This window comes from Neomonachus schauinslandi, chromosome 4, assembly GCF_002201575.2.
Source record: "Neomonachus schauinslandi chromosome 4, ASM220157v2, whole genome shotgun sequence".
Classification (NCBI taxonomy): Eukaryota; Metazoa; Chordata; class Mammalia; order Carnivora; family Phocidae; genus Neomonachus; species Neomonachus schauinslandi.
The window spans coordinates 62,225,387-62,243,823 of NC_058406.1; the positions used below are offsets into that span (position 1 = coordinate 62,225,387).

General features: G+C 40.1%; 1 protein-coding gene across 1 annotated transcript in view; it reads left to right on the top strand.

Moving 5' to 3' along the window:
- ST6GALNAC3 (ST6 N-acetylgalactosaminide alpha-2,6-sialyltransferase 3) overlaps positions 1 to 18,437 on the top strand; it is a 443,777-nt gene that overhangs the window by 159,783 nt on the left and 265,557 nt on the right. The window contains exon 6 of the mRNA XM_021678141.1: positions 3,263 to 3,457. Within this exon, the coding sequence (XP_021533816.1) occupies positions 3,263 to 3,457 (195 nt within the window). The remainder of the gene's footprint in view (positions 1 to 3,262; positions 3,458 to 18,437) is intronic.

Genomic DNA, 18,437 nt, shown 5'->3' on the forward strand with positions numbered 1-18,437 from the left:
GGTACAGTGCCCTGTGCGTAACCTCCATTACCTCATTTCATATGTGGCATTCTACCCTTCTGTTTACTTGCCAGTTGCAATAAGGTGTGACTGTCTGGAGGCATCATTTCATGACTTTTAGGGTTTTCTTTCTGCTTTTTCAGCACCTCACCAAGTCTGTACAGAGCATGGGCTCAATGAGTGGCTTAGAGGAGTAAATACATTCATATATATCATATGTATTAGTATTTTGTTACTTCCCCATCTCCCACATCCCTCCCACAAACACACACACACATTCTTACTGCATTCTGGTATGGTAGACTTCCAAAAGCCTCATCCACGGGCTTTATTGTAATTGCTGAAACTCAAGGTCATGATTTGGCAGGAATGACTGCTGGAAGGATGCGTGTCAATGTGGCGTCCTGTGTCCTTGCTGTCTGAAGTACAGAATGTGCTTGAAATTATACCTTTTCTAGTGAAATTTCAGGGTGGTTTTATATCAGCACTCTGAGAATGCTTTCATGTTAAAGAAGAATATTGAAACGTAAAAAAAGGCAAAGAGTCTGGTCCAGGCAAAGCCTGAGCTATGAAAGGAACACCTCTGCCCACTGCAGAATATGATTCCAGGTCAAGCACAGAGGAGTCTGTCTGGCTTCTACTCTCCATTTGCTCCCCTCATCCTCTCTGTGCTCATTACTTGGTTCCCTTTGATAAAACATGGGAGGCAGACATGGATTACTAGGGAGCAGACTCTTACAACTGTGATTTCATTCCATTTTGAAGTTTCTCTCCAAATGGTTGATTTATTTTCCTCTCATGTATGCATTATGTATGTGTGGCTACGCGAGATCAGCGAATTCAGAAAGGCCCTCTGTGCCTTTGTCCCTAAACCCCCAGCCATGCAATGCAGTGCAGCAAGCAGGAGAACCAGAGAGCCATGCTGAGCTCTGGAGTAGACAAAAGGCACAAATCCCATCTGGGTCTCCTTCAAAGAAAACTATTGTTTTGCAACAAGCTACCAGATGGTGATAAAAAAGGTTCTTACCTGTTTACTTAATGGGTGACTGGCCTCTTTGCTTTTATTTAGCCATCTGTTCTGGTCTGTGTCCCTTTAAACTTGTAAGATCCCTCACCTCATTTAAGCTGTTACCTTGACACATTGCAATGTTGTGGACGTAATGATTCCACAGAGTAGCAAATTAAAACAGTTTTTCATAATTAGAAGGTTAAATGAGGTAAGGCGGTGGTAGTTAGTGGTGACATAAGGGGTTTTGGGGAGGCAAAACTCAAGGGACTTTCAGGTGATTGGAAAATTAGGCTGGCTAGACAGAGGGATGGGGCTTTTATAAATTATGGGAGCTGAGCAAGAGCGAAGACTTCTTTTGGGGTCTCTGGCTTTTCCTTGCAGAGATGGTGACCGTGACCCAGTGAGGAACAGGGGCTGGCTTTGGGTTTCTTTTCTCCTTTGGGATGTTCTGTGAAGAGCAGAAAGAAGCTTATTTCATCAGGAAAGTGGTAAGCTGGAAACACAGCAACACATATCCAGTCATTCCTGGAAAGTTATTTGGCTTCCCTTAAGTTTGAAGAAGAATCAAGGGCCAAGCCCAGCTTCGTGGAGCAATATCTCATTGTGTCTTCACCCCGGACTTCAAGGCAGAGTTATTCCTGACATCTGCCCTCCACTCTGTTCTTTCTTCTTGCTCTAGACTTGACCTTCCACTTGACTCCTGGGTGGCTCCATTCAGATGACCCACCATCTGGATGAAAACTAGGACTTTGGAAGCCAAGGGCTTTATCCTCTTATTCTTTTAAATCAGTTCTTGCTCTGACCACCCTGGTTTCTCCTGATAGGACTACAGTTACCTAGACTCAAACTCTAGGCATCTCTGAATTTCCCATCTGCACCTCTATCCAATCAGGAGCCACGGTCTCTGCCTACCACCTACATTGAGTTTCTCATATCTTTTTCTGCCTTTGTATTCCCCTTGCCACTCCTCTAGTTTCCATCCCTCATTACTTTTGTCTGAGCCAGTTGGAGTAGCCTCCTAACGAGTTGCTGCCTAGCTTTAGTGTCTCCCTGCTCCAAAACATCTTAAGCACTGATGTTGGATTATAACTTATAACAGTCACCTTTAAGAAATTAAGCAAGCAAACAAACAAAACCTCCTTTGGTGTTCCATCCCCTAGCCAACTCAGTAGGCTTCTCAGCTTGGTATTTCAGGCAGTCCATCAAGTTATCATTTGTGTTTCCAGCTTTTTCTCCTCCTCTGTGCCCCAGGAAGACAAAGTGCTATGTATCTGTGAATAACCCCATATTTTCTTGCCTCCTTGCTCTGTTCCCTCTCAGAGGAAAGCTTCACTCACACATCTCTACTGAATGAAACTCATGCATTTTATCTGGCTCAATCTCAACCACATCTCTACTTTCCTGGACCCCAGTCAGATGCTCTTGTTCCTGCTCTTGCTCCACATTTACAGGGATGTTCTTATGCTGCTTGGCATGGATTTTGTCCTACTCATATTCTTAGCTTTTTGAGTCTTACTTTTGTATATACTATAGCACAGGCAAAGTTTCCTGCCTGTCGTAGGTGCTAGATAAAGAAACAAAGTCATTGTTGATAAAGTGTCTACAAGGATGTGAAAAATCCATCCATTCATTCGTTCATTCACTGATTCAGTCAAATGTTTCTTGGACCCCTACAATATGTAAGGTACTGTGTTAAGGACCTGGCATACAAAGGTCAGTATGACAGTACCTTCTCGTTCTCCAGGATGTCACAGTTAGATGGAGGAAAAGTCATATAAATAATTATACAATGAAACACATGCAACAATAGAAGTGCCTTCAAGGTATGGGAGTGGCAAGACTGCTTGTTTCTATTAGGGTAGATAGGTTGGGGTGAAGGGATGATGGTCTGAGGGAACTGAGCAGTTAGGAAGAGCTTCCTATATATAGTTGGGAATGTCTGATTTGCATTTTGAAAATTGAATAGAAGTTGTTGAGGAATATAGAGAAGTAAGGAAGGGTAGGGATGGAAGGAAGGATAATCTAAGAAAGCTGCTCTGCTTGCTCTCAGAGGCTCACGAAAGCAACCTGGTCACCAAATGATTATATTCTGTCTCCAAGTGAAATATCCTAAATGGAACAGTCCTTTGATCCCTTTGGAAGAAAAAGAGAGAGAAACAAAGGACCCTCCCTCTGTGATGACTTTTGGTCGAAAGTCATTCATTTGCTCATTCATTCATTCATTCATTCTTTTTTTTTTTTAATGTTTTGTAGAGAAAGTCTATGATCGCAGTGAGCTTCATAGCAGTGTTCCTCTTCCTGCTGGTTGTGCGCCTTGTAAATGAAGTGAATTTCCCACTGCTGCTAAACTGCTTTGGACAGCCTGGCACAAAATGGATACCATTCTCCTACACATATAGGCGGCCCCTTCGAACTCACTATGGATACATAAATGTGAGGACACAAGAGGTAAGACCTCAGAGGGTTTCCTAGGATTCATGGGTATCCAAGGTAACAGGCTCCCAATCACTGAACATACTCTCTCTGCCCCTACAAGCTTCTTTGGGTCCCTGGCATTTTCTGTTTTCTCATTCTTAGACATTTACTGACACATGTCTGAAGTCTGCTGGCCCCCGCTACATCGAATCTTTGGATTCACTAGCTTCATGTGGCGTTGAGGAGGCAATTACTTGTTTTCCTGGTGGTTTGTGGAATAACGTACATATCTTTCTATTTTGAAACTCTGATCAGCAGTTACCAGCTGGAGAACGGGCTGGCTTTATTTCCTGGAGGTCAGCTGGTTGGGGACAGCTCTTTGTAGAACTGCAGAGAAGCATTTATATTCTTTAAAACTCTGTAATCCTTAGACCTGGAGCCAGAAAGGCCAAGCTGATTTTAAAATTCTCTGTGGCTGTAGAGATAATGGGATTTAAAGAGTTTCCAAATGTAAAGGGGTTAAAATCATTAAGTCCTATAATCACTGAACCTCTAAATCTTCATAGTCATTTGGTCATACAGGAGAGAATGGGGGTATTTGGACAACTAGAAAGTACGTCACACTGTGCTAGTAGTACTTTTATAAGCAAGAATTTGTATCTTGGAGGGAAGTAAAGAGTAGTGAACCTCCCAAAATGTGTGACATGTATAGAAGTAATTAATACAATCGTTTTCACTATTTGTTTCTATAGAGTGGGATAAATGTGAGGTTAATATTCATACATGCGAAGTCCAAGCCTGTTTGAAGTTGTTGGCGACAAGGGTCCAGGTCACCAGAGTGTCTACATCACTGGGAAGAATTTTAGATCAGATCCCATTGACAGGTCATTTCGTGGAGATACTAGAGAGGAGACTTACATGCAGAAAGCTAGCTGCTCCTGTCCTGCGAGCTTTCTTAGCATCCAGGGAGGGATACTGAAAACTAGCTTGGTCCCCTTTTGTAGGCAATATCATACCCGAGTCACTGCTTCTGGTTAATTGGATTCCTTGAAAATTGTTTCTGTATCTGCAGGATTTACAGGCTTTTTATTAGACCTTCATAGTAAAAAGAAAAAGGCACCTTTAATAAATTCTTAGGAGCCTTGTTTGATGTTTATTCTTTCATTAGTTTTAAATTCCTTTTTTAAAAAGTGCCCATTGCTTGCATTTGTTGAGTGTCCTAATAAATTGATTGCCTATATAAAAATGTGTCTCTTAGAGAATAGTTTATATCACTCTCATCTTCTGTTACTTTAATTTTCGGCTGTCACTGAATATTCTGTAACTGCGGGATCGTGTAGATCATCTCACAAGTGCCTGTCACAGGTAGAAAATGAAACATGTGACTAAAGTGTCTCATGAACTACTCTCATGAGGGAAATCCCACCAAATGTTAATGACCCTTTCATTTATCTAAATATTAATGGATTGGATCTTGGAGCGGTACTGAAAAACTGACCTGAAATGCAGTTATTTAAATAGTCACATCAACCAGGCTACCTTTAAAATTCTGTTGGTATGGTTTCTATTTATACTTTTCTTTTTTATTTTCTTTGAATGTTAGTATAGTTTTTAATACAATGACTTTACCAGATGATATTGATCATGATTTTGCTTCCACGGAGGGTCCATCTTGGGGAGGAAGCATGATTCCTGGAAAGAGTTTTTAAGTTTTGAGGGACACAGGCATGGTTTGCATGCCAGTTCTGTAAGGACAACAACATCAAAGTTATTATAATACCAGAGGGGCTGGGGGCAGAGGGAGAGAGACAGGTTCCACGCTCAGCTCAGAGTCCGACCGAAGCGGGGCTCAATCTCACAACCCTGAGATCATGACCTGAGCTAAAATCAAGAGTCCGACACTCAACTGACTGAGTCACCCAGCGCCCCTAGAACAACAGGAATTCTTATATACTAGGATGGGCAATATAAATTGGAAGAAGCACTTTGGAAAAAACAGCTTCCTGTTATCGAGTGGAGTTGAAGATCTGCATATACCATGCCCCAGCGTGCCCGGTCATTGATGTACTCGCTGGAGGCACTCAGGAGCACACACACCAGGGGCAGGGACACCAGGTGTGGCGGCATTATTCATAACAGCTAGAACCTGGCAGCAACCCAACTGTCTGTGAGAAGGATTATGGATTAAAATAGCGCTACGTACACTGGAATACGTTACAGCCACGAAAATGAAGAAACTGCAGCTCTGTGTGACATGATGGATGAATGATTTTGAGTCAAAGATGCGAGAATAATAGAATACAGAGTGTGATTCCATTTGTAGATCACAGGAAAAGGCAAAACTAAATGATGTTGCTTGGGGACATAAATAGTAGGTAAAACTACAAAGAAAAAAAGAGGAAGAAAATCATCTCCATAAAAGTGAGAAGAGAGAAATGTGCAGTTTGTGATCAGGGTGGCTCTCTGGGATATTTGCAATATCCTACCTTTTGATCCAGTTGGAAGTTACATGGGTGTTCATACCCTATTTATTAAGTACACATTCACATTGTTTCACTTTTATGCATGTCTACTTCACAATAAAAAATTAAAAGTATATTCTGAGCCCAGGGAGGGTATTTACTGACCAGGAATCACAGAAAGCATTTCACCTAATTTAACAGCAGGAAGTAACTAAAAAGAAGCAATGGGGCATTAAGCTATCTAAAAAAACTAGAAATATTTGAAATAGGCAATTTCATCTTATGCAAAGACTAACAGATATACGGGTAACTTATTCCTCTGGTCTATACAGGACAGAGGGATTCCATATTGTAACATGAGTGTTAGGTGATGAGCAGAAATTTTGCATGGAAGTTGAAAAACAATAAAATAACATCCAAAAGGAAGGACAGATTTTCCTCAATTTTAGGCTAACAGTTTTAGGCTAAATTGAGAGGAAAGCAAAATTTGGTGGCCCTCTACCTTCTTTTTCATTGATTTCGTCTTTCCTTCTCATAGTTCCACCCCACCCCCACCTCCATGTCCACACTTCGCTCTTCCTCCCAAATGCTCTGTGTGCTGGTCCTCACCAGATAATCGTTTCAGATGTAATCCTTCCCAGAGATGGTTGCATTATTAAATAAGGCTTGCATTAAATAAGGGAAGAAAAAGCCCTCAAGAACCAAAGTCACATAGCTTAAATGATAGGTGGTAGACTTGATGTTATGAGGCAAACAGCTTCTATGGTGACCCTCGAACCTTGCCTCAAAGGTAGCCACCCACTCCCATGTTTCTATTCACCCTATTTTAATCTGGAGAAGGGTCAATAGCCATGGCTTAGCTGAGTCACGTGGTCACCAAGCTGATGTGTTTATTTTAATATCTTGGTCCTTGAGGTTTTCTCAGAAGTTTCTCAGAAGAAAGCACAAGCTTTCTAGAAACCACCAGACTTCCAAGAATTTTTTGAGCATGTAGACATGCCAGCAATGATTTCTAGACCTAGAACATCTGCAAACACTATCATTGCTGATGATGGCTTTATTGCCCAATGCTTTAGCTGGACCAGACACTAAAGAAAGGTTTTATGAACAAAAGTCTTTACAAGAAAGAATATCTCTCCACTACTGTCTAAAACAAAGTGGCAGTGGGGGTGGCAGAATTAGGTTGAAGATTTAGTGGACGTTGGGGAGAGCTGGATTTCTTGGGAACAAAAAACTGATTCTCTGGTTATCTTTATTTTTTATTTTTTTAAAGATTTTATTTTTTATTTGACACAGAGAGAGGGAGAAAGAGCACAAGCAGGGGGAGTGGCAGGCAGAGGGAGAAGCAGGCTCCCTGCTGAGCAAGGAGCCCGATGAGGGACTCCATCCCAGGACCCCGGGATCATGACCTGAGCCGAAGGCAGATGCTTAGCTCTGGTTATCTTTAAAAATAGGATGAACTCTGGTCCCTTTGGCTCGGCACAGGTGGAAGTATAGGCAGTCTTATGAATCTGTGACTGTCTGCCCTGAAGGCATCACAGATAGTAAATTATACCCTGTTCAAGTTTGCGTTAATTTTATCAATCACCTAGTTCCTGAACAACCTATTCTCAAGGGAAGTGCGATAGGTAAAAAGTACGAGGAATACGAGAAAGATAAACAGGTGGACTTGCTTATATTTTAAATTGCTGGAGTATTTTTTTTTTCCTCGTTCAGACCCATAAAAAGGAATATGTTTTGAAAACTATGAAGACTATTCTAGAGGAGTTAAACTGAAAGGATTAAAATACCCTTCCCACCAAAATGGTAACAATTTAAATATAATGCAGTTGGTGATTGGCTCCCATTCTTTGCCCTCTGGCCCTTCTCTTTCTTAACCTGTACAGGCTAAAGTTCTTATCTTTGGGGGAGGAGCAGTCTTGAGAGGCAGGGAAGTAAAATGAGTTCCTATGAACTAGGTGAGTGCTGAAATGCTGAAAGTCTCTGCTGGCCACAGAACCCAGAATTCCTCGTCAGTACTTACGTTTGATCTGACATCAACCATGGTGTAGTGCCAAACTGAGGCTTGGACCCAGGGAGATTTAGGTTTTGCAGTAAGCCCTGTACCCCCCCTGTGCTCCACCCCACTTTAATTCCTGACCCACTAGCTGCTCAGATGGGACCTCCCATGTCATTACCGTGTTAATAATGCAACTCTCCATTTTAATAGGACTGCGTGCAGGGGACCCCACCTATAGCATTATGGCAGAGTTGCTGTATTGTCATTTGACCTTGGACATGGTAAAAAACATATGACACTCAGTACGTTTCCAAAAAATCCATATCAGTACTTGGCAGTAACCTATGAACTCTGCTTTCTCCTTGATGCAAATGTTAATGATTTGTTTTAAATTAATTGTGGCAGAGAGAGAAGGTGTATAAAAGACTAAGATACTGTAGGGCTTGGTTCAGGTAGCCATTGTTTCTCCCTGTTTGAAATCATGGCAGATTTTGAGGAAAGAGAAGGAAATGAACTTCAGGCTAGATTCTGTTTGGTTTCTAGACCATGGAATTAGTGATTGTGTTGTCTTTTTTGTTGGGTGACCTGGTGTGAAGACATTGCTCAGAGCAAGGAACCTGCAACCTATTTGCATTTACTACTAGATAAGAGAGTCAAGCTCTGGCGATCAGTAGGATGCCCGGCCAGATCTTCCTGGTGATCAGTGGGGTGACAGATGTCTCCCTCACATCTGATAAGAGAATGTAACATTCTAGAGCTGCAAAGGGTTTCTGGTATTTGTGAAAGAGTGCCCTTTCAGCTGGTACCTAAAGATGTGCTAACTGAAGAAACACAGGATTTCTGGAACATAGCAATCAAGTTGTAGGGCTGCATATTGATTTGCCTAACAATTTAATGAGGCCGAAATATGCCTCTTTTAAAAATGAGAACATTTTAAAGCCTCAAGTAGACTAAATAAGAATACTTAGGATCAGTTGCTGTGACAGACAGGCCGTACTAGCCTAATTAAAGATGTGCATAACATATTGATGTTGCAATAGAATTTCCTGAATTGTGGTTATAGCAACAATTAAGGAACAGAGCTGACTTTCTTGGCAATAAAAGCACAACTCCACGAATTCAAATAAATGTACACATGTAACCAAAGCTGACATGAATAGGTTTTCTATATTTGGGAATATAGGCTTTGGGTTTTTCATAAGTATATTGAGAGCAATTATATGCAAATGAATGTTCCAAAAGTTTAAATCTGATCAATCTAATAATTAATTTCTGAATATTCACATTTGTGTAATCGTAAAGCAAAAGAAAATTTTAACTATTAAATTGTTATAGAAAAGAAAACAACTAAATTAACGTATCATAAAGATTACTTATTTGGCATGTGCGTACTGGAGTCATCATTTTTAAGATAATTTATCTTTTTCCTAAGTACAAGGGCATATGTTTATTGAGTGGAGAAGAGATGATGTTTCTCAGTGTGGTCATGAGATAGCAACTCCCCAGCAATGGCTGCATCTCAAGGCAGTCCCTGATCCAGTGCCGCATGGGAGGGACAGACATAACTGGGCTGGCATAACTCCAGGAAGCTTGTGTGAGAGAGCTGAGACATGTGCGTTGGAGAAGGATTTAGAGGGGATGGAGAGAGGAGAGAAAGTTGAGTTGGGGAAAGGAGCAGGAGCCAAGGTTCTGAATAGACACTGTTCATTATCCTCTAGCTCCTGCCACTGCCTCACACTCCCTGGATCCATTTCTTACCTCTTTCTCGTCCTACCAGCCTCGTTGCTAATCTCTTGCCTCATTTTGCTTGGCTAGTGACCCCAAGTCTTGGAGTGCTCCTGCTTTGGTCCCGCTGCCCCAAAAACTACATATGGGGTCACTTCTAATAATGCTTCCCTCTGTGTACCCCCACCATAGACATGGCATCCCATGCCCAAGGGGCCCCTGAGGCACTGCTGTAGGCCTGCATGATCCTCTGACTTGCCAGAGAAGGAAATCAGACACATGTGGGGGCAATTAGTAGGCCAATCTGCCTGGAATGCAACTTACTTTAGGGAATAGAAGATAAAGAATGCATTCATTGGAGAATGATGATGTAGGACGTGAATGGAATCCCTGAAAAGGGAAAAACCATACGCGTACTTGGCAAAACAGTAATATATACATACATACACACACATTCATGAACCAATATATACAAATATACAGAAAAGACATACATATATATATATACTTACATGCATGTGATCTATACATACACACATGCTCATAGAACAATTTATACTTTCTTAAATACACACAGACTATATGCATATATACCACATTACATAATAAAATGGTTAAAATATATGATTAGCCAGTTAGGTGTATGTGGTGTCTCTTATGCTTGTCTCCTCTCCACCGCCTCTTTATTACAGAAATAGTCCCTCACTTCTGATGACAGGGGTGAGCAGAAAATTCAGGCTAGTGATAGGCCCAATCAAGTGATTGGTCAAGAGATGGACACATGGCTCAAGATGAGCCTTTTTGAACTCTTCCCAGAGTTTATTGTTTTCCTGGATAATGCTGTGCTCTTTTCTTTGGTTGTAGAGCTGCTGAGATGTGATTCTCTGGGTGGTAGTGGCTGTGTTCCCTGGAGGGAACAAGACCAAGACACTGAGAGAAGCAGAAATCAGTTGCAGAGCTAAAGTAAGGGCCTGAACAAATGCTCTAGTGTAGAGACCAGCCATTCTTGAAGCCAGTCTACCCTCCTCTGTGGTTTGGGCATATAAGATAATAAATCCCTCCTTTTATTGTGTGCTACCTTGAACTATGTTTTGGTCATTCACAACCAGAGTCCTAGCTGATACATACATTATATAAGTATTTTATAAGAACAACAACCAAACATTCTGAAACTCATCTTTATTTTTCTTTTAAAGAATTTATTTATTTATTTGACAGAGAGAGAGAGAGACAGCAAGAGAGAGAACACAAGCAGGGGGAGCGGGAGAGGGAGAAGCAGGCTTCCCGCTGAGCAGGGAGCCCGACGCCGGGTTCGATCCCAGGACCCTGGGATCATGACCTGATCTGAAGGCAGACACTTAAGGACTGAGCCACCCAGGCGCCCCTGAAACTCATCTTTAAACAAGGTGCTGCCTGCAGGATGAGAGGAGCTATCTTTCCAAGTCCATACTTCATACCCGCTGGGAGGCTGTGCATGAGGAGACACGTTTGTCAGTCCATCAGTCAGCTCAGGTGTCCACAGAGATGCATGCTGTCTATCTTCCTGCTTGGGGACATATGTTTAGGAAACTAGCTTATTCTTTTGAGAGGGAAGTGAAGGTCACAATTTCCCAAGGTCATCAAGCCAGAAAAGGGCCAGACAAGACTGATTACTTACTGACTTTCTAATCTTACTCAACTGATAAATCATATAGTTTTATTATAATTATTCGGATGAAATATTCCCTATTGCTATGAGGCATCATCAGTCAAAATAGATTGATTTTCACTTTACAAATCACATTTGTTATTGATGAAGGATCCATTATTATCATAGTTTTCAACATAGTAATTGGTTCCTCAGGAAGATACAGGGAATTTTATTCATTACAGAACCTTAGGTAGATAAATGCCCATTTGCCAACTGCCATGTTAACACGCTTGAAAGGGGCCTATGAGAAATTGAAATTCATTTGTGACAAGCAAAGAAAGACAAAACAGAGCACCCACAAAGGAGCACCCTGATTTGAGGGGTGAAAAAGATGATAGAATTAGGGCCTCAATGGTAAGAGTTTTGATTCAGCTTTTTCAAGTTCCAGCTAACAGCCTGACAGAATGACTAGCACAAAAACCATTCATCAAGTGGCAGTTAGTATTAACCATGAATATTAGTCAATCCCCAAATATTTAATAAGTGCTTGCTCAGTTCCAGACTGTGTGCTAAGAATCAGCAAGAAACCCCACTTTCCAAAAAAACTAAAATTGGGGTTCACCAAGGAAGAGAATGAGAAAGACCCAGTTCCAAGCGTCCTGGAGCAATACCACCTAAAGGGCATTGACATTTCAGCACAACAGATTTATTCCAGTGCTTTTAAGAATAGAGAATGTTCAAGAAATTTTCATTAAACGAATGTACTCAATGTCTGGAGGATAATTTGTCACTATGTAGATGGCATCAAGTTATGATTTCTCCAGCCTAGTGATTTTCCAGAGTAGTCTTACAAAGGCTTACTTACAAAAGAAAAATATTTATTAAAGAATTTTCATTTCAAAGTAACTCTACAGCTCCTATATTAAATAGTATCCCACAAGGCTTGGGAAATGGTCTATCTGGTTCATTGAGCCATCTGGCTAATGGAAAAATGTTAAGTAGTTAATAAATAGATGATTGATTTAAAAGGAAAAGGAAAGGAAGTGTTCTGGTCTGGCAATATGGGTGGTGTAAGAGAACCTGACCACTCTCTTGCTGTAACATCAGGACCTGCTGGATAAAATAGGATACCTTATTTAATGCCCAGCTGGCCTTGCCGGAAAAAAGGGAAATCTTTAGGCACCAGGAACTGTGAAGGAATGGAAATAGAGGTAAGCATGAACATGGATGGTGTGGTTTCCTGGGGTTTTATTAGCATCAACAGCTGAGGGAATATGTAATAGTCGACCCTACAAGAACAGAAAGCAAGGCCTGGGTCCACCAAGCAGAGAGTGAGAACCCTCCCCTCCCTACTCCACCTTTCACACACAGCCCTAAATCTAGACCCTTACCAGCTCTGCCCTAGTGAAAGGAGAGGCTAGGGAAGAAACCTGAAAGTGGGCCCAGAGCACACATAAGGAGGCTTATTTATATCTTTGGTCTTTGCGTAACAAAAAATTATCCCTGGAAATTCAAAATGCTAGACCTCTACCCTAGTGGTCTTTCGGTTTGAATTTTACTACTTGCACTTCGAGGAAACCTGCAAGATGAGAAATCAACCCCAAATTTGGTCTCCAGCTAGTGATAAACTGGGGCTAAAGGGACTGGAACTCCTCGGGAGGGTGTTCCCACAATTCAGACACAAGGGAGTCTTAAAATGCACCATTAAAAATTATAAAACACAAGGAAACAGTCTGTTGACTGTGATGATTTGCATGCTTTGCTATGGACGATATCTCTGTTGATCACAATGTGTTTCCCTGTGCTTAGTTGTGGTGTTCCATCATATCCTGCACATTTGCTCTCTTGTCCTCCTCAGTGGAAGAATGCTTAGTTCCAAAATGTACCTGGCTCAAGGCATTTGGGATAAGGGATCATGGACCTGTGTACTTAAGCACTTCACATGCCATTATTTCTTTTAGCCCTTATAGACTACATACTAGTTTACTGATTTAATTAATTTTGCAAGGCCCCAAATTGGTGATTCTATGCCAGTGACTTTAGTTGTCCTGTGAGGGGAAAAGGCAGAGCCTGAGATTGCACTGGTCAACAAATTTCATTAAATGGTTTCATGAGGGTTGGTCAGTTCATCAAGTCAGAGAGTAACTGGCTCACACTTGCTGAATGCAGTACATGCCACACCCCATGGTAGACTCTGGAATTATAAAGTAAAACACTTTTTATTGAAAAGTACAGAGCAATTTTTCATAATGTTGAATGGTGATAAGCGAGATAGAGTAGTATATGTGGAGGATTATTTCAGCTCTTGAAATGTAGACCTCAAAAGAAGGTTTGGAGACAGGAGCTCCAAATATTCAGTGTAATGGTCTCTGTCTGGATGGTAAATTTTAGGTGACCTTTTGCTTAATCATGTTTCCCATTTTTTCTACAATGAGCAGGTATCGTATTGGTTATTAGAAAAAATTACTAGAATTAAGTACTTTATTTTTAAAGCAATATCTATCCGTAAAATGTTTCAGAGCTGTTTCCATCATTGAAAGAAATAGAATTTAAAATATCTAGATTAATATATTGCTTGGAATATTTTAAAAGTGAGTACTCTCCCACTTTTTTTTTTTTTAAGATTCTATTTATTTATTTGAGAGAGAGAGACACAGCGAGAGAGGGAACACAAGCAGGGGGAGTGGGAGAGGGAGAAGCAGGCTTCCCGCTGAGCAGGGAGCCCGACATGGGGCTCGATTCCAGGACCCTGGGATCATGACCTGACCGAAGGCAGACGCTTAACGACTGAGCCACCCAGGCGCCCCACTCTCCCACTTCTTAAGTGTGGGTTGCTTATAGTGACTTCCTTCCAAAGAGTACAATATGCAAAAGGGAAAGAAGTAGTAATTTTATAGTGGAGAAACCCGAAAAATACTACCTTGGCCAGGTGAACAAAGTCAACATCAACAGTGATAAATCATGTGGGTAGTATATACCCTTTGTGTAATGCCATGAAATGACACTTTGCCTCTATGGTCTTCTCCCCTACCTATAATTCCTGTGTTATCATGAGAAAAACCCCAGACAAATATAAATTGAAGACCATTCTGACCAGTACTACTCAAAATTGTCAGGGTCATCAAAAACAAGGGAAATTTGAGAAACTGCCAAAGGCAGGAGGATCCTAAGGAGACATGACTACTACCTGTAATGTGGTATCCTGGATGCGTTCTTGGAAAAGAATAAGGATATTAGGTTAAAACTAAGGAAATCTCAATAAAGTATGGACCTTAGTTAATAATAATTTACCAATATTGGTTCATTAATTATAGCAAATGTATTGTACTAATACAAGATTTTGATAATAGGGGAAACTGGATGTGAGGTATTTGGGAACTCTCTGTATTGTCTTCTCAATTTTTATGTGACTCTATAACTGTTCTAAAACAAGAAGTTTATTTTTAAAAATGACATTAGACTTTTGACCTGTGTATCTGGAAGGTTGGAATTGCCATTAACTGAGATGAGGAAGATCACAGAAAGAGGGACTTCAAAATAATTTGAAATTTATACTAGTCCAGCTCCACAGCAAGGGATGTATAAGACAAATGCATTGTGAATACACCATTGTCTTAATTTTCTATACTAATACAATAAATACTTTTGGGGAAAAGTGAGTATTCTAGAAATAATTCCTATAGTCCTCAAAAATCTTACAAAATTCAAATTCTTCAAAGATTCCTCCAAGAACACATTGGAAATCACTCTAAGCTTTTAAATTCCTATTAGTTGTCCCCATGCACTTAAGCAGTTTCCTCTATTGTTAACGCAACCCACTTTTTAGCAATGCAAATGATTTGTAGAATTCCTAGAAGGAAAGATACAAGCAAATAACTTCTTGGTGGTTCTGTATGGTATTGTATTTTGCCAATAACTTTCTTTTTTTTCCCCATTTTTAAAAAAGATTTTATTTATTTATTATTTATTTCAGAGAGAGAGGGTGTGTGCAACCTGGGAGGGAGAGGAGAGGAGAGGGAGGGAGAAGGAATCTTGAGTGGACTCCACACTGAGCATGGAGTCCCACGTGGGGCTGGATGTCACTACCCTGAGATCCTGACCTGAGCTGAAACCAAGAGTTGGATGCTTAACCGACTGAGCTGCCCAGGCGCCCCTTGCCAATAACTTTCTAATAAGGCTCAATAATGTTTATTGGATTGAGGACACTTAAATATCATTCAGTTATCATTCCGAAAGCTCACAAGATGATGTTTTCAAAAGCATGTCCCCAGAAGATGTCAGCAATAACATAACAGTGGTAATAATAAAAATAATGATAATAAGGAACACATACAGTGCTTGCTATGTGCCAGACACCATTCTAAATGCTTTACATATACTAATCTATTTAAACCTCGTAATTCTAATAATTGGGTATTATTATCATCCCATTTTGTAAATGAGGAACCAGAGGCTCAGAAAGGATAAGTAACTTGTCGAAGGTTACATTATCTTTGAGGGGAGTTGCTGAGATTTGTACCCTGGCTCCAGAGCCTCTGCTCTTCACCACCACACTATTGCCTCTTATAATGAGCTAACATTTATATAGAGTAATCACATCTCTGCTCCAGAAAAGATGGAAAACTTGAGGATGAGCAGAGGAACTACTTTCTTCCTCAGAAAATGCCTCTTTCACATTTCTTATATATGCCAGAGATACGGTTAATGCTATTGAGGCATTGTGATAACTACAAATGTCCTATATAGGTTAATTTCCCCCTAGTTTTAGTATGCAGAAGTTCTATGCACCTGTGTTATATTTTTTCTGGTCTTTGTTGTTTCTCCCAAAACCCTTGAGACAGAAGTAGTTTCATTTAAATATCCTGTCATGTCTTCGTTTTCTATTTGGTCTTGCTCTCTATGCAAACATGGTTATGGAGTTATAATTGTGGTATATATAAAAGTTATTATTAATGATATATATAAAAGTCATTAACAATTTATCACTACATTATTCTATAATCCTTTTTCCCTTTGTTTTGGGAAGTCCGTTATATATTTGTCTTGCATTTGTTTATTATACTGAACTCTTCTGTGAGTTCCAGTTAAGTTTTAGAAGTTTCCTTTGGATTGTTTCCATGTGCAAACTCACTGTTTTTACATGATCTTTTTCTCCCTTCTTTTCAATATTTTATTGCATTAACTAGAGCTTATCAAGCAATTGTAAGCAATAGCTTCTAAAGAAATTTTTTGAAAGAGTGCTTCCAATGTTTGATCACTCAGTATAAAATTGACCTGACTTAATTTTCTTAACTATATTAAGGAAGAATCCGATTGCTTTTAAAATTAATTTCTAAAATCCTATCTATATGTGTTGAATTTTGTCAAATGACTTTTTGGGCATCTATTGAAATGACTGTATGATTTTTCTCTTGAAACTTATCAAGATGGTACTTTCTTGTTTTGAACCACCTTTACCAATTGATTTCTTTTTTTTCTTAGTGTGTGCATTAGTCAGAATTCTTCAGAGAAACAGCCAACAGGAGTTGTGTATATATAGAGAGAGATTTGTTTTAAGGAATTGGCTCATGTGATTGTGGAGGCCTGGTGAGTCCAAAATATGATGGGGTAGGCTAGCATCCTTGAGTCGCAGTTTGAGTCCCAAGACAGTCTATTTACAGAATTCCTTTTCTCTGGGGGAGGTCAGCCTTTGTTCTAGTAGGCCTTCAACTGATTGGATAAGGCCCACCCACATTATGGAGGGTATTCTGCTATACTCAAAGTCCAATTTAAATGTTAATCTCATCCAAAAAACAATTTCACAGACACATCCAGAATAATGTTTCACTAAACATCTAGTGATCATGGCTCAGTAAGTTAACATGTAAAATTAAGTAGAATAGTATATAAGGCTTTTAATGAATCAATGAATTTAAAAATATCTCCCAATATGAGTTATGTAACATTATTCTCCCATATTGTGGATGAGGAGATTGAGACTAAGAAAGTTTATAGAACTTGTTCCAAGTCATACTTGCTCATGGTGGCAGGGCTGAGTCTTGAACTCTGGACTCCAGAACTCCAGGGTTAGTCATATGATCAAGAGCATCCAATGTGTTGACATGTTATTCTCTATCCTGGCCCCCTACTTCCTTTGCTCAGGGTTCAGCTATCTGCATCTCTCGTATGTGATTTGGCCTTGCTTGCTTTTGTTGGTTGGATGATGAGTGTAAGAGTTGAGACTTTTACTTACTGCTATGAGCTGATGTAAGTTGATTATCTTGTTACAGTCCACATCTGGACTGAGTACAAAACTGAAGCTCTCCTCCTGACTTTTTACTCCATTGTACTGGTAGGCATAACAACCATAACACCACCATTCTTGCTATCTTGCTGATGAGTTGACCTCACACTTCTCTCCTTACATTTTTCAAAAGACACAGTGCTGTTTTGTAAGTTATTTAAGCCCTGTTTCAAAAGCAGTATGGTTGATAACTGTGTTTCATTCCTGGCTGCACTGAGCCTTTTAACCCTGTATTGTTGCAGTAATATGAGCTTTCAGGCAGGATGTGTTCAGGACAGCCTTTCAGAGCGAAGATGTTGATGTTCCCAAATTAAAGAGTTCATGGTCTATGGTAACATATTCTCTTGATTTAAAATTAGGTGGAAATTGGTACAGTTTATCAGAAATCCACTGAGGATGAAAATGAGACACAGTTTTAGGTGCTGAGCTATATGCCAAATGGCCCTTGTGTTTCTTTCTTGAACATCTACTTCAAAGAAGCAGATCTGTTTTTGATATCCGTGGGAGCATGTGTATGAACTGAACCAGTGCCCTTATCATCTCCAGAATTATTTGTTTGTTTGCTTATTTATTTATTTATTTATTTTGTGCACGGGTCTGTGGTCAGTTTGCTTCTTTGTTTTTGAAACTAGCACGATCATTGTAATTCTCCTTTTCATTAAATAACCCACTCTCAGCCCGTTGTTGTTATCCCCACTTAGAGGTTGGGAATGGAATCACCTAACATGAGGTCAGTCATCTCTTCAGCGAGTGCTGTGCCTGAGTTACAAATTCTTATGCTGACAAAAACACAGGAATCATGGCAACAGAATAATATTCACCACCTGAGCCACCTTGACATTTTCCTGCTAGTAGGAAGCTTTTTCTTTTTTCTCTTTTGCTTTCAACTCAGAAGAATGCATCCTAAATTCTGT